Raw genomic sequence first — 17,528 nt, 5'->3', positions numbered from 1 at the left:
GCACTTTCTCATAAAAAATTAAGGTAAAGGTTGCATTTCTCTGGGAATTTAATAAGCTTAAAGACCGCCACCCATCTCTTCTACCCACTCCTTACCGTCAAGGTTAGCGCATCCACAAGTCTATCGAGATTATGGGTCGTTATGGATGGTATAGATCAGTTAATACCAGATGACACATCTGCTCGTCTACTAGAATATGCTATAAAAAACCGTCTTAACTCCTATATAAGGAAGGTATTGTTCTCATCAAGATAAATAAGCTTACAAAAAAATGAAGGTGCTAGTCGAAATATAAAACGCAAAAACTAGGTAAACGATATTTTTTTTTCATACATGCGCGTTTTTCTTCCACATTTTTAAAGCGTACATGGTAATTAAATTACGTTTCTGACATCGGTTTCTGGTAATAACTCGTATTAATTACACAATGCATCATCAGGATGTCCAAATGTAATAATAATAATATAATAATATCAGCCCTGTTGGGCACGGGCCTCCTCTACTTCTGAGAGGTATTAGGCCTTAGTCCTCCACGCTGGCCTAGTGCGGATTGGTAGACTTCACACACCCTCGAAATTCCTATACAGAACTTCACTGGTGTGCAGGTTTCCTCACGATGGTTTCCTTCACCGTTAAAGCGATACTTCACAAAGTCACCGCTAATTCACAAAGAATACATACATATTTTTTTAGAAAAGTCAGAGGTGTGTGGCCTGGGGATTTGAACCTACGGACATTCGCCTCGGCAGTCCGTTCCACAACCAACTAGGCTATCGCCGCTAAGTCCAAATATATTGTTTCAAAATGTTTGAATCATTACGATACGAAAAAGATACAAACATTCCCCCGATACATATTTTATGAGGATCTATAATTTATATTACGCCTGAACTATTGTTGCCGCTTGACAATAACCTCAGTCTCCACTGTACAAGTTATTTCGTAGTGTTTGATACGTTGATGTCTGCCCTACAATAAATCAGTAAGGCACCGCATAGACGTAACACACGCCGCAAATGGCGGAAACAAGCCGTCCAATTTCGTTTTCATACAATTACTCTGTCAATCGTCGTGTGAGTCGCTAAACTAATTAACTTGAAGTAACTATTGAGGTCTACCTGTTGATTGGTTTGGTAATTTTATTGAAAACACTGTCAATTTAATTTTATGAGAAGTATTAACAGCTCGTTGTTCCGATTTGTATGGCGTACCTGATGCAACAATGACATCATCTACGTAACGCCTTAGTCATAGAGATTAACTATAAACAGAAACAGGTTCTATATACTTATTTTACGGCATAACTCTTACTTAATAAATGCTTCTAAAGAATCAAATACGAACAAGTAATATTGCAAAAATGAAGCTAAATATTCCTATCTAGCACCTAAAAGAACTCGGAACCACCATATTCTACTAACTCTAATTATACTAACATTTAGCCGAATAGTTGTTAAATTTTCCCTGCTTTTTAACATAATTTCGCTATCATCTGTCCCCATTGCACGCCATTGATAAGGATTGACGTCGTTTGGATGTGGGCACTTACGCAGTGATAATAAACCGGTCCATTTATTTTAACCGACATGATCATCAGCACGTCATCCATATTTTGATAACAACGCGCATCTATATTACCGTTTAATATCAATGTTCTCGACAACAGATTACCTTTGTTTAAAAACCATAATTATTGGGTTAATAGGTTTAATATTCCTAGGTTGTGCGAAAGTTACTTTTTATTTCCATCAGATTTATTGTTTACCTTACATGTATGTATGCAAGTAAACACATTGGTCTTCTAAGTAATTAACTAACTACTGGCTTTGTTAACTATATAGATGAAGGTTTTGGTATGTTTATAAACTAGAGGAATGCTAGAGCACCCTATAAATAATTCTAATTTTAATTATACTAATTCTTCTTTATATGCGTATCTTAGGTAAGCGAACAAACTATTTTACATACATAAATAAATAGCCAAACAACTTCTTGTATCTGACGCAGTCGGATAAAAACTAATAACGAAGAATTAGAATCAAAGACGTTTGATTCTGAAAGTTTGATTCTTCATATTTTATTCAAAACATCACGATAATTATTGATTTTACTTTTCGGTATAGTAGTTTAATGAGAGAAATAAATAAGCCTGAAGTTTGCAACAATCAAATGTATTGAAAACAATAGTTAAGACCAACACCAGTGTGAAGGGATTAGAAAAACATTTTTTTACCACAAACCAAACGTATTCAGCAAAAGGTAGAAGACAACTAATCACTCTTTAATTATTCTGATAAAAGATAGAAGCAACAACATATCTTATAATAATTGAAATTAAATGTTTTACATAAAATGATTAATTCTTAACATTATTTATTACCTTCCAATAGAAAACACATAAACAAAATTAAGTACCTACCTAGTATCATATCAACTTCCTCATCTGAGTGATTCCCACAGATTTAATCTCTATATCACATTTAGAAATACCTCATAATAAAAAGTCGATTTTTAGTGAGAATCGTAGTCAAATAAAACTTTACAATTATTTTAAAATAAAGGTAATATCGATACGTGTATTCAATCATCAAAAACCTCATAAAGACTATAGCATCCGCTCGTAACACAAAACCGGATTAAATATATAGTATCAGTTATCTAATTGGGACATTGGTCTGGTAGCACGCAAGTGTTAGTAGACGTGTCCCTGATGAGAGGAGGTGTGCACCAGCAGTCGCAGTAATGTCTCCTATAGCTGTGACTACTTCTCAACCCGCAGATTGTCTCGAAACTGCAGTCCGGTCCCGGATTGTATTCCCCGGCTGGGCAGTCCGCTGAAAAATAACGTTTTTCCGTCCTGAATCGTGCATTTATTTTTTACCTATAATAAAATTGTAATAGGCCGATTTCTGGGGTTTCAATTAGGCAAATAGTTTTTAGTATTTTGGTCTGCCTGTATCTATATTTGTACACGCATCACGCAAAAACTACAGCATAAAATTAAATGCTGTTTTCACTGATAAAGATCAAACTTAAAATATAGGCTCTAATTTATTCTGGAAAAATATACTTAAAGCGAAACTTTTATCCCGGAAAATCTTTTCCACGCAGAGGATGCCGCAAGCCAAAGCTTGTGGGAAATATTATTATCCATAGAAATATTTAAATGATACAAACATAAGTGTGCATTAAACATAATTAATTTGCATTATAATACCTATAATAATTAAGATTTTACAACACAGTAATACAAAACAACACTACGTTTATTATTTATTATAGCATAATAATAAATTTATGATAATCACATCTGCTACACGTGTATTAATATCTATTATTATAATTATTAACTACTTTAAACAATACTAACCCATAGAGACGGCGAGACACAACAGAAAAGCGAAGAACAACACCCACAGCCTCATGTTTGAGTCGCGAAATGAAACCGTGTTATTACCTATCAACGCGCAACCGCGGCTTATATAAGACCTCTTCACCTCTATTATCTATGCTGGCTGATACAGTATGAATATGTTTTAATAATTACTACTGATTCGGTGGCGTAATTGTGTTGTGTGCGTACGACATCTGTGGTCCCGGGTCCGATAGAATGACATTATTGTTTTTCTGCTCAGCATCACCCCCGGAGTCTGGATTAGTGTCCGGTATGGTAAGAGGCGCGACTACTGACAGGCTGTAAACATAATATGATGAAAAGTGAGGGTCCTGTTGCACCTCTGCCTACTTCTTTGGAGATAAAGGAGTGTTGCATGTTTCTTTTGTTTTGAACAATTATCTAGAAAAAATACAGGTGAAGCTCGTGTCACATATCTAGAAGTCAGATATTATACGTTCTCCTGTTATCCAGTGGTGTTCAATGCAACGCGCAGGTCTTTCTTTTATCAGTTGCAACGAAATACTTAGAGCTGAACTAGTTGTTTCAGGAAACTAACCATTATGATTGAGAAGTATTTGTTCCTTACGATTTGGAATAGTCAAATTACTATTGGATGTTGGGACGTTTGGAGTAAATGTAGGGACAGGTGTTCGGATTTGGATAAAATTTGGCACACCGACAGACCATGTCCTAAATGAAAACATATGCTACATTTTTCCGGATAATTTGCTCCCATCTTTTGGATCCCCATCATCGTCTTTCAAGCGGCATTATAAATCGCCACTGTTTTTAGGGACTGTTGTAGCAGGAAAGACTTTTCATGCGGGCAAAGCCGCGAATATCAAATTTTTTCTTACATTTTTCTGTATTATAATAATTATCAATGAAAAAAAATGATTGTAATGTATGGTTATAATCATAACAGTAAAAGCCACAATTTAATAAAATAATTTTCTGACTATAACAAAACATCAAATATCATTTTCCATAATTAGGTCCGTTTTTTTAATAGACCCACTTCATTAATCTCTTAACATATTACATAGCTGAGGATTTATTTTGTGTGTTTATTGTCAGAATTCATGATTCTTTTAAGACATCTATAAAGCAACTAAGTGCAGTAGATAGTCAACGTAGTGACATCTAATGAAAATACTTGAACTACTTTATACTCCGAAGCTCGGTCGACCAGCCACTTGCATTAATTCGATAGGCGTAAAAGTTAGTCATCAATTTATTTATTTATTTACAAGCCTACTATGGGCATCACCGTTAAAAAGAATTATTTACTATAGCTTTTGCTCGCAGCTTCGCCCGCGTGAAGATGTTTTCCAGGATAAAATTCCACTGTTTGATAAAAGTCTTGCTACATATTTTCCCGGTACTTATAGGTTCAAACTAATTTTATCCCCAATCTATAATTTCAGTTCAATCAGTCGAAAATCTAAGAACATTTATACAAACTTTCATCCCCTATTTTATCCCCTTAAGGGTAGAATTTATCAAAATCCTTTCTTAGGGGATGCCTACGTCATAGTAGCTTTATGCATGTAAAGTCTTAGCCCGATCCGTCCAATGGTTTGGGCTGTTCCTTGATATATCACTGTCAGTCACCTTTGAGTTATATATTATATTAACAACTGAAGTTAGCTAAAATTGAGTTTCTCGAAGCCGACCACTATTTATGTACTATGTATTTTGAGACTATGCAATTTTGTCGCGTTCGCGATTCACTTTCACTTTTGTTGAGTTTCAGAACGCGATATTAGATCCTCCAACGCGCACGCGAATTTGAACTTTATGCAGCGGTAATAAATTACAAATTGACTCTACGTATTAGTTAGAAAACGTTTGTATGAGAAATAGAAAAATGCTGTTTTGAGGATTTTCCCGGCAATTATTCGAATTTTTCTCACCTTTTAAATCTTCCCTAGACCTCCACGAATAATTCAAGACCAAGATAAGCTAAATCCGTTCAGCCGTTCTCGAGTTTTAGCGAGACTAACGAACAGCAATTGATTTTTATATATATAGAAGATTTGTAATAAGGTACACCAATAGCACTACATATTACATCAATCAATATTATAAAAACAATAAGGTACAGCATCTGATATGTGTGCTACTAATAGGCGAACACAGCATTTACTACTGACAACATATTGAATTAAAATCTAAAACATAATAATAGGAAGTAGAAAATAAAATTCTAAAGTATTAAAAAATATTAAATCAATGAGTAACGATTATATACTAAATAATTTGTCTATAATACTATTGTAAACAACGTCATACAATTGGCAACAGAAAAGGTTAATGATAATATCTTGTTGACAAAATTTATAAAAAGTTACAATATGTTTAATTTTTGAGATATTCCAGCAGTCTATCTTTGAACACTTTTACAGAATTTCTAAGTTCAATAGTTTATATATGATTGATTCACTGGTCACAGAATGATCTAGTTCTAAGAATATAAGATTGGTTTATGGTTTAACTCTTATGTATGATGATCACATAGTACGAAACCATTGTATAAGAATTATTGTTAGGCCTTGATATCAAATTCATTGTAGTAAATGACTATTTCATCATTTTATGGCGAGGCACCGCGCAGACGTTGCAACTTGATACCAAAAACACTTAACTGTTTCGACTAGCAAGTCCTTGGGGGTCGTTCAAGTATTATGTAACGCAATTTGGAGGAGAGGTGGGGTCTTGTAAAACGTTACGATGCGTTACAGGCGCGGGAGGGAAGTTCGTACAACGCCTTATGTAACATTTGATTTTTTATTTAAAAACAATAACAAATGTATTTTAGTGATTTTCCGGTACAATGTGAAAAAAAAATTTTGAGTTACATAAGTATGGGGGGGGGGGGGCGTACAGGACTACGTTACGGCGTTACAAAAATCTTCAAAAATTGCGTTAAGTAATACTTGAACGGCCCTTTGCAAAGTGGGTATTGCGCAAGAACTTCCAGATGCAATTACACTAGCGGCAAATTTTTAAATAGTTCCATGTTGCAAACACATGTGACTTCCCGCAAGCTTTGAGTTATTGTTTACGGTAAAAATTGCTTAACGAAGCCAAATTCTGCAAGATTTTCTAGTTAATCAAAAGTTCGCTCAAGTTCCTGAAGCAACAGACTGACTGTTTTATTGTAGCGTAAAATTTCACGACCGCAAATCTTAAAAGAAAATACCATAGTTGTACTGTTAAACTCTCTTAACTAAGTTTAAATCAGTCTGTTTAAATGACCTATATGTATAAGAACCACTACTTAAAAGCCAGTATATTTCATAAGTACCCACATATTTTCCGCCCTGTGGATTGGGGGCGTTTGGAGAATTCCACCACGGTATTCCCTGCCTGTCGTAAGAGGCGACTAATAGGGGCCATCGGGGGATCGTCGGCGGGCAGCGAAGACTTAGACACTTCCGTCGGAGAAAGCCGAAGAGGGCCACCGCGGAGTATTAGTTGGTAGGCCGAGCGTAGTGTGCGTACAGTGTTAGGGACTCGGTCCGGCGGTCGCCCGAACGCCGGGCCGTCAGGCACAGTTACCCCAACATAATCGCTCAGTCGTCTCCCAATGAAGGCTAGTCGGTAGTAATAAGGTATTTTCTCCGCGAAACAAAAAAAAATAAAATAAAAAGGTACCCACATATTTTGAATAAGTACGTTTTTCCTAAGCTTATAGTAATCATAATGACACTGCACTGAAGTTCATATTTATTGTAGTAGTTCACCCTGTATAGTACTTATACACTTATGAGTTATGACAGATGGTCGTCACACAATCGTGAACAACGAATTAATGAATATGGAATTATGATAAAGATTATAATTGATCTCAAGCTACTACGTCGTACAAAATATAAGTTTACAAATAAAAACAAACATTAATAAATACCTTATTAAAAGCCAGTTTCACGATGTCTCAGTGACGAATATTGTTTTTGAATAAACGGCGACCAAATGCTATTGTCATGCTCCCAAACAAATGGTTATCAAGAGAGTACTATAACATGCATTAATCGTCTTATACGTTCACTGGCGCATAAGTTTTATTTGAGAAACAGGTCCAAAGTAAGCAATACTATATTTTTATGTTATATGGTAAGATTTACTTTAACTCCAGTCTATTATTTCGCTATTAATGAAATATTTTACAGCCCGTACAAGGAAAATAAACTAAGTACCTACTCAAATATATCAAATGTATTCATATTTTCCTTCATGTTAGGTAGGTACTTCCTTAATAATAATAAAAATAATATCAGCCTTGTATTATATACTTGCCCACTGCTGAGCACGGGCCTCCTCTACTACTGAGAGGGATTAGGCCTTAGTCCAACACCCTGGCCTAGTGCGGATTGGTAGACTTCACACACCTTCGAAATTCCTATAGAGAACTTCTCAGATGTGCAGGTTTCCTCACGATGTTGCCCTTCACCGTTAAAGCAAGGGATAATTCACAAAGAATACACACATAAAACTTAGAAAAGTCAGATGTGTCCCCCCTTGGGTTTCGAACCTGCGGACATTCATCTTGGGTGTCCGTTCCACACCCAACTAGGCTATCACCGCTTTTTATATATTGGTACTTCCTTAAATATTATAAAAGAGCAAAAACTGCACTATGCAGCGACCAATGAAATAGTACGCAGGCGCAGTGTTGCTTTAACATTTAAGTACATAGCATTAAATTCATTGAAGGTCCATAAAGTACGAAGAAAATAAATAAAAATTAAACAGGTTTGATTTTTGCCATGGGGCAGCAAGGGCAGATACCTTAATTATCCTAGCTACAAGAAAACTTTTTAGGAGACTGTCCAAAATTTTGCAAAGAAGTTAAAATCTGCATTCAAAAATTTCGAAAAAAATGTAGTCACCAAGAAAATAGGTATTTTCAAAAGACTCTATTAGATCATTAAAGGTGTAAGTAATTTTAAGAAGGGGTAATTAACAAGAAACAGAAAAGAGACGTAATATCCACATGTGACGTCATCGGGAATTACGACGCGTGCGAAAGAAAGAGATGTAGCGATATCCCCACATCGCGCTCACTTCTGCACATTACAATATTTTAAATATGAATTACTCGCTCATTTTTTAACCAATTTTTATGCAGTTTTCGCAGGAGTACTTATTTTTCATATCATTAACCATTATATATAGAATAATGGACAAAATCAAGCATAGGCCGGTCCCCTATTATTTGCGTTCCAGATGTTATAATCTGCAGGCATATAGGTACTACATGGAGCTGATATAGAGTAGACAGAATTTCCTTACTTACTGGCGTTTTTGGCATAGCTATTAGAATCAAATGTAACAGCTCAAATAATTGGACCTTTAAATTTATATTATTGATGCTTTACATCTGGCTTTTCCAGTTATGAATATATTTATAGTCTTTTTAGTTTTAAAATTAAAGAATCTACTGTTAGGCGGTGCGAAGTTCGCCGGGTCAGCTAGTTTTAAATAAAAATTATAATATAATTCTAAAGGAATGCCTGTTGAAATTAAAAATCTGTAGGCAAAAGATAAATAATAATGGCAATAAGTAAAAAAAAATATAATTATAATGATAAGTATTTATTAATCAAATATTTTTTATTTAAATGATGATTTTTATTTTTTCAGAGGATATTATTATCAAAAATGCCTGTCCCAGGTCAGTATCTAATGCCCTGGGTATGGCTACTGATGGGTATGATAACCCTACGCATAGCATTTCTCAAGCGGTACGCAGGCGTTGGTTTCGAAGACCCTCAAAGTCCCAGGCTTGCACCAGCACTTGCAGGCGGTCTTCGGAGCGAAGTGGCTACTGGGCGGAGCACATGTCGGTTCCGTGCCACAGTTCGGCCCGGGATTGTATTCATCCTCTCGACATTTCTCTGGAACAAAAATCTTGTAAAAGGGCTACGAAAGTGTGCTAAATCTCTATTTCTCTTGATCATCGCATCATGCGTGAACGGATGGAACAATTTCACAAATTCTTTTTTTATTGTGTTAATTATTGTTAGGAGAATGTTCTTGTAAAAGAAAAAAAAATAAGAATATTGTACTAGATAGATAATTGGAAAATGTTCAGAAAACTTAACGACTATTTCAACTTCGCGCGTTTGTTGTTGAATATGAATTTAGCAGACAGCTGTTTTTTTTTTTTTTTGATAAATATATAAGTAACAAATACCTATTATACGTACATAATTCATCTCTACATCTGTACGTCACTGAATTCGTCCTAAACCGTTAGATCGATTATGATGATTTTTTTATATTCTTTTGACAGACTGGATCCAATTGGCAATCTAAACCAACCCTGGTTGGTTTAGATTCCCAATTGGATCCAGTAGGTGGCGTTGTACTCGTGTTCTAGGATTTTATCACCTTTTTTGGCAGGGCAACGTCTTTCCGGTGCCGCCAGTTACAAAATAAATAAATATAGGTATACGTACCTATAACCTACCTACATGATATTCAATTTCAAATAAAAGAAACTATTAAAAAAAAGAGTTTATTACGTAAGTAATTACACGATACCAATTACTCATAATTGCATTTTTCTACGCAGGTTCGGGTGCGAAGGTCTCTGAAAGTTCCAGGCTTGCACCAACATGAATTGCAGTAAGGATTTGCAAACCCAGGGCCCGTTGCGCATGAGGGTTCTGGCCTGGTGCAGTTGGGTCCCGGATAGTATTCTTCATCCCCACATTCCTCTGGAATTTTTAAAGCTTTACTAACGTCAAACAAAGATAAATATCGCATCCCTCCTAGCCGAATTTTGGCCATGGCGATCAATCGCATAGGAGATTAGACAGGAAACATTATAGTGCACAAGTGTATGCGAAATACACAGGTGCTCTCTCTGTTCCTTCACACTCATAGTCTGGTGAGACGGCAAATCCGACATGACCGGGGATAGATCAGGTGTAGGACCAACGGCTTTACGTGCTTTACGAGGCACGGGGGTATCACTTTGCCGACTTCCTGACTCCGAGCTGCGTGTGAGTAATTTTAAAAATGTTAACCCAGTCACTATTGTTTTACCCGACTCGGGATTCGAACCCAGAACCTCAGTGCAGTAGTCTTAGTCGCACCGTGTACAATTACAACTACGCCACCGAGGTATTCAAGATAGATAAACATAAGGGAAGGATGGCCCTGGGTGACTTTATAACACACAAATCCGACCTATCATGAAGTAAACTGCCTTCGCCTCTTGGCAGAGTACTTTAATGCAAAATACTTCCTCTTGACACCGTACTGAGGTGTGCCACTCAAATTATAGACAATATCGAAAAAAGAAATCATTAGATCTTCCACGAAAAGTGTTCTCAGGAACTGTTCGAGATGAAACCATGATTTAAATTTTTATTATCGGACTAATAAGGAAAAACCTTCCTCAGATTGCTCGGCGTTAAGACATGTGCTTCAAATATAGCAAATAGAATTCCGAGACCAGCATGTCGCTTGTTTGTCCAGTGGTACGCGATACGACTATCCAGAAACTAGAACACCATTTCAGAATCTTGAATTACGAAGTACGTACCTACTGCATGTCACGCCATTGCGCTCATCACACTGAGACATATTAGATTTTTTTTCGCACGGAAGTGAGTGAAACGGCTATGCTTGCCCGCGACTCACTCAAAGCCCCATTTCGTTTACGACAAGCCGGGGATACCACGACGGAATTCTCAAGATGTTCCTGCACCACAGGCCACGAGGCATTGGCGCTTCCTACATCTCTACCTGCTGCTGGACAATTTCTTACGGTCCCGCTCGGCACTTCCCTTTCACAAGATGACACACTCACAGAAGGTCATCGCCCGCACTGCCAGCTGATACTGTGTTGAAACATAGGTACCAACCAAGATGTTAAGTCTCATAATGTTTAGTTATTACGTTGGCGACAAATTCCTCATCGTAACACAACAGTTAATACACAATTCTGTCTGCTGACAGAATAGACTTGCGGTGGAACCTACGCCGTCGGTTCCTCGCACATGAGTGACCTGCCATTAGTTTCATATTTCCCTATTAACAGGCTCTGTGATCACTTACTTTTCGTCATTACATAATTTTTTAACAGTCACACAATAAAATAAATAGATTGGTAGGAACTATATCTTACCTTGACTGCTCACCAAAGCAACGAAACAAAATATTAACAAAGATGTCCACAACTTCATTGTGATAGCGTACCCTGTTGCAGAATACGAGAATTGTAAAATCCCCCGCTTTAAATAGACTTTTGCTATCAGGATGAGAGCTAATCGTTATAGGTAAGTAAAACCGGTTGAACAAGGATGATACCTATATAAGGTAAATGTACCATATTACGATACATTTTCTACTTTGAAGATGTGTTTTAGAAAAAGTAAGAAGGTAGGAATGGGGGGAATAGGAATATGGAGCATAGGAATATATTTAATTTTATATTTTTTTCAATGATACATAATTTTCAATAATATTGCGTTATAAGCTATCAATTAGGTTCATCGTCTCAGATATGTGCACATAATTACGGCAGTGATAAAATTGTCTATTTGTCTTAATACATGCTTTATTACAAATAAATCAAAAATGTTACAAATTTCAATGAAATAATATAAACCGTATCACATAAAATCCTTAAGAAAATTGCACGGTTGCCTTACGCTAACTGACAACAGAATCTTAGTTCATCGCTTCGGTAGTTACGACTGCCACGATTGGAAGGTCGATAAGATAAGGTTTGGAACATTATTTATATTTAATAATTGTATTATTTACCTAGTTCTTATTTAATGTATAGTCGATGTGGAATTGAACTGTTTTCTTATTTACGACAAAAATCTGAATGATATGGCTTAATGTACTAGCCTGGCATAGTGTACATTTACCTTAATTCTTTTTTTTTACCTGTGTTTTGACCTACAGTATGACATCAATTAATTTTGAGATGCTAGTCTCGCCACAATACAAGTAAAATAAGTAAGTATAAAAAATTAACTCTTGAATCAACAACAAACTATAAATACTTACTTAATCAATATTTACCTAGATATGCATGGGAGTACATAGGTACATTTAGCATAAAAAATGACTAAGCAAGTGGGGTGTTCATAATGATAAATTATAATTAGAGACTATCCATAATTTATGTTACACATGTATTTATTCATAATTTTTGACACATTCCCTACTTGATAGTTGATTTTGACACAGGGTGTTATTTTTTTTTTAATTGCTTACCTACTCGTTGAGTAAGTAAATGTTTTTGGTTAGTATCAAAGTTAGTATCTTAGGAGTGGAGATTAATTGAGTACATGGCGTGCTCCTATAGTACCTAATATCTGCTGCTAACGTTCACAGGCAAGAGCGAGTTTTAGCCTCAGTTTTAATTCGTTTACAATATAGCATATACTTAGTATTCGCTCTTTTCTAGACAATTCAAACAAATCGTTGGAATCTATTGTTATTTACTATCCAAAACGGGACACGCGCGTACAGCGAGTTCGAGCGATTAATCAGAAGATTTGATGCTGAGTGTACCTATCTGCTACGTACTGCACATAGATAGACACCTATAATTTTATTATTCCTCGCACGTTTGTCCTCTGAGTGACTCATTTTTTAGCTAGACAGGCCGGCAAATCCTTTACCCACGTAGAATAAATATTCCACCAAAAAAAAACCTGAGCCTGTTTAAGAGCCGGACTTTGAGCAAGTAAGGGCGCCGTCAAGAATATGGACTTAGCGGCGAGCGAAAAGCGACATAGCTATCCGAACTGCTCTGCGCCAAGCATCATTCCTATTCCCAGAGGCGGCATTACTTTGTTACGGGGCACCGAGCGCCGCTCGCGACACTTTCATAGAGACATGCGTCGCTCGCGACACTGGCGCTCTCAAACAACCAGCGCCCGAGCTAATGCCGGCGAGCAACTTCTTTACTTTACACAATAACTTTTGATTTAATATTATCAAATTTATTAAACATTAAATTGTCTCCTAGGGGACGCCAAGGAATTTCTTGCACGCGGGCGGTACATGAGCTCGAGCCGCCTCTGCCTATTCCCTCCCATACATATATCACTTTCATCGCTGCCACTCAGTACAAATGTCCGTATTGCCGCTCAGAGCGCCATCCCAATGTCGCGGTCCTAATAATGTCATGCAACTCTGCATCAACTTTATAATTTTTATTTGATTATTTTCTGCATACATACAGTCGCTTTTATTTGGTGTACAATAATAAAGATAATACAATAAAAGATAATCCTGAAACACTACAGACAATGATACAAGATCTTGCCACAAAAAGCAAAGAGGTAGGGCTCACAATAAACAAATCCAAAACCAAAGCTATGACTAACAAAACAGAAATCAGCATACACATAAATAAGGAACAAATAGACTATGTGAAGACTTACATATATCTTGGACAACTAATCTCATTTCAGGACCAAATGGCACAAGAATTGGATAGAAGAATAACAAATGCATGGAAGAGATTTTGGTCACTCAAAGACATGATGAAAAACAAAAAATACACCATAAAAATAAAAAGAAAACTGTTCAATTCATGCATATTGCCAACTCTTATTTATGGCTGCCAAACATGGGCTATGACACAAAAACTTCACCACAAATTAAGAACTTGCCAGAGGAGCATGGAGAGGAGCATCCTGGGCTACAAAATAAAAGACAAAAAGTGAGCGACAGACATGAGAAGGATAGCAAAAATCGAAGATGTAACCAAGAAAACTCAGCAACTTAAATGGCGTTGGTCAGGTCACATGCTAAGAGAGGCAACAACAAAATGGACTAAAAACCTCACCGAATGGATCCCACAATATAACACCAAAAGAAAAAGAGGCAGACAATTAAACAGATGGTTTGATGACATAAAAAATGTTGCAGGACCGCTATGGCTGAGAGTTGCAAGAGATAGACAAGAATGGAAGAGGTTAGAGGAGGCCTATGTGTCTGCAGGACACACTGATTTAGATTTGGAATCGGACTGATGTGCACACTTATATTTTATGTAAACTCATTGTAAAATCAGTAATAAAGGCTTTTGAATTTGAATTTTGAATAAAGATAATAAGTACTATAGACAATTAATTAGTGACTGATTTCACGATCTTATGTCGAACACCTATTTAATGCTTTTTTACGGAAATAAAATCTTGGAATCTTAAAGCAAAATAAAAATGCTTCTTTCCTTTTTTGAGATATATTTATTTCCACGTAGCTATATTATATAGTTTTTAAAGATTACTAGATAAAGTGTAATAAGGGCTCGGTGCCAGCAATGTAAATATCTACCCAAACTTAAAATAATTTCTTATTTCTTGCCAAGGGCAGTCCTTACGCAAGATAGTAACTACTATAAATTGTTACAATTGTCACAGAATTACACATACAGACTAGGTCAAAATAAGTAAAATAAGAAAAACTATATTTTGATAATTTTTTCACAAAAAATTTAACAAGAAAAAATTGGACTTTGTGTTGTTTTGCCAGTGACATATTAAACCTATCTTTACCTAATATAGCTATTTACAATATGCATGTAAGAACAAACAGCCACAAAAGAAGCTGAACAAATTCAAAACTTCAAAATGCTTCTGCATATTAAATTCAATTGAAATACACTTTTTCCTTTATATAAAATAAAGTAAGCCCTTATAGTTATTTTTAAGTCAAGAATAATTGAGTGTAAATTAGGAGACAAAAGAATAAAGGTGATTTGAAATTTGTTAATTTGTTCATCCAATTTGGTGATTGATTGTACCAACATATTTAACATTTCTTCTATTTCTAAATGAACATTTTGAAATAAACAAAGTACATTTTTTAATACAAATTATAAACATTAGGACCAAATCTTTTCTTATAAATGAAGTATTTACAAAATATTTTAAACAATCAGACTTTAAATTAGTAAATATAATTATCAAGATAGCATTAGATGCTCTTCAATGGAATAGAGTAATGGTTAAATAAAACCAAAGAATTAAGAGAATTAATGTAAAAACAATAAATATATTTTACATTGGATATACAGTCAGTTACTAGCTCAAAAACAACTAGTTCATTCTATCTGCACATCACTGCATCTAAACCATTAATATTTTAAAGGAACTTCATGAACTGTTATTGCAAATAAAATACTAAAATAATGCTAACAAAAATAACTTAGCATAATTACTAGTTTTAATATAGACACATATCATTTGAAAAGTATAAACATATAATATACAAATTAGATAATATACTATGATCTTCTTATATATTCTATTTTTCAATTCACTGAACTTTCAGATAATCAAATTCTAAAATTTTACTAATGATCATGAAAATTAAGTGGTTATAATAGTAAGAATATAGTTAGTGACATATCATAATGTCTAATTGTCCTGTATGTTTCCAAAAGTGAAATTTTCTGACCTACTATTCCAACATATTAGAGTCAGGTATTTAAACAATGTTCAATGGGTTCGGTTTTGTTGCAACTTAGCCCATGGGTCCTGGAGCATTGATGGGTGTATATACATGTCGATTTTAGGCTTCATGTCACCTCCAAAGCTTTTATTGCTGTCATTCTGAAATCCAAGATATTAGTGTTAATGCACGGAATGTATAGGAAAGCTCAAAAGACACTTTAGGGAATTGTTAATTCAAATACGGAAAAATTTTAATAGATTATACAATTATCTACTATGTTTTTAATAAGTAGGTAGCAGAATAAGTTTATTTGGTTTTATTTTTACAGTTCTGGATAAATTATTTTTAACTAGTCACAAGTCTAAATATTGTTATAAAAGTCCCTTACTCCATAACTGTTGTTTCGTGATTTATTGCCACGATTGCTATGACCACCACGCTTGGGAGTCCAAGAGCCACTATTATTCGGAAATCGATTTGGTTGGTAATTCATCGAGTATTGGTTTCCTTGCTGCCATCTTCCTTGAACAGGCGTGCTTTGATTTAACGGTATAAAGTCATCAGACATTTTTTATTGTTTTGCAAGAATACTGTAAACAAAACAATAATCTCTACGACTCACAACGATAACGATCCATTGACATTGACATTTGTTATTTGAGTTTTGACATTGGCACTTGATGGTTGACACTAGAAACACAAAAATAAGAATTGCCAAATAATGGAAAAATTGATAATAATTTAGTACAAAGATAAATTAGAACATATTGGTTCCTATATCAGCAAACCGATGAAAATTGGGATTGGAATTGGAAGTAAAGTAATTCTTTTGTTTACGAAGCAAGCTGACAATAGACAAGCTTACAGACTGTTTGTCGTACCATATTTAATTTTCTATTTTTTTAACTTAGTGGTTATATTCTCTTTGCTATTTTTAATATCCAACATAAAATAATAACACTACGTCGGCTAATAATAAGTATGTACGATAAGTTTGTCACGCAATAAAATTTCATTTTATAGATTCGTTTAATCGACTATTCACATGTACACTTCACTTTTCAACTTGTATCATGGAAAGCACTATTCGCTGTCATAAAAATTGTCTCAGCAAAGACCAAAGACTATTTCATGGAAACTATTGTTCAGAATTGAATGTATTCAAATGAAAATAATAATAAATTTACAATGATACAGTGATTTTGTACACTCAATACATGTGGCATATTAATTCTACATTGCAAAATGTGGATTCCATCCAAGTCGCCGAAATTAGCCGTCGGTAAGTTGACATTTTTTGGTCGAGAGTCGAGACATTACGCTGTTGAATATATCCTGCCAATTACAGCGGAAACGAAATAACATGTTATGAATTTTAACTATTTACTGAGTGGAAGTATTGTGGGTTATGCTTCTGCCAACAGTAATTATCAGTTTTTCATAAGGAACTAGTTTGGTTCGTTCAAAGATGAGCTTGATATCTAGCTCGTATATTTTTTTATTACTTTGTTTATGTCGCTCCTTTAACTTGAAACTAAATTATCGAGATAACTAAACATACGCCCTTATTTAGAAAATAATGTTTTCAAATTATATTTTGTTTTTTTATGTGAATAATGTACATCAATTATAATCTACTAATACAAAAAATATTCATTGTTTACAATACACTATCAGTGGTTCT

At 35.0% G+C, this 17,528-nt stretch overlaps 1 protein-coding gene and 4 long non-coding RNA genes across 6 annotated transcripts in view; 2 read left to right on the top strand and 3 right to left on the bottom strand.

Moving 5' to 3' along the window:
- Positions 1 to 2,155: 2,155 nt before the first annotated feature.
- On the bottom strand, positions 2,156 to 7,413 carry LOC115449899. The gene is made up of 3 exons (XR_003939225.2): positions 7,311 to 7,413; positions 3,371 to 3,694; positions 2,156 to 2,834 (listed from the first exon to the last, which is right to left on the bottom strand). It is a non-coding gene; the product is annotated as an uncharacterized LOC115449899 (long non-coding RNA).
- A 1,566-nt stretch (positions 7,414 to 8,979) lies between these two features.
- On the bottom strand, positions 8,980 to 11,672 carry LOC115449898. Its single transcript, XR_003939224.2, has 2 exons — positions 11,544 to 11,672; positions 8,980 to 9,300 (listed from the first exon to the last, which is right to left on the bottom strand). It is a non-coding gene; the product is annotated as an uncharacterized LOC115449898 (long non-coding RNA).
- A 503-nt stretch (positions 11,673 to 12,175) lies between these two features.
- Positions 12,176 to 14,156, top strand: LOC119190772. The gene is made up of 2 exons (XR_005113090.1): positions 12,176 to 12,385; positions 13,855 to 14,156. It is a non-coding gene; the product is annotated as an uncharacterized LOC119190772 (long non-coding RNA).
- Positions 14,157 to 14,614: 458 nt separating this feature from the next.
- LOC115449897 lies at positions 14,615 to 16,505 on the bottom strand. Its single transcript, XR_003939223.2, has 2 exons — positions 16,233 to 16,505; positions 14,615 to 16,002 (listed from the first exon to the last, which is right to left on the bottom strand). It is a non-coding gene; the product is annotated as an uncharacterized LOC115449897 (long non-coding RNA).
- A 409-nt stretch (positions 16,506 to 16,914) lies between these two features.
- Positions 16,915 to 17,528, top strand: part of LOC115449902 (dedicator of cytokinesis protein 3) — a 64,200-nt gene continuing 63,586 nt past the window's right edge. For both annotated transcript variants that reach the window (XM_037443000.1, XM_037442999.1), the window contains exon 1: positions 16,915 to 17,126. In XM_037443000.1, the coding sequence (XP_037298897.1) occupies positions 17,090 to 17,126 (37 nt within the window). In that variant the 5' untranslated portion in view covers positions 16,915 to 17,089. The remainder of the gene's footprint in view (positions 17,127 to 17,528) is intronic.

Source organism: Manduca sexta, chromosome 26 (assembly GCF_014839805.1).
Source record: "Manduca sexta isolate Smith_Timp_Sample1 chromosome 26, JHU_Msex_v1.0, whole genome shotgun sequence".
NCBI classification, from domain to species: Eukaryota; Metazoa; Arthropoda; class Insecta; order Lepidoptera; family Sphingidae; genus Manduca; species Manduca sexta.
The sequence above is the reverse complement of the archived record's forward strand: the minus strand, read 5'-3'. Positions and strand labels throughout refer to the sequence as shown.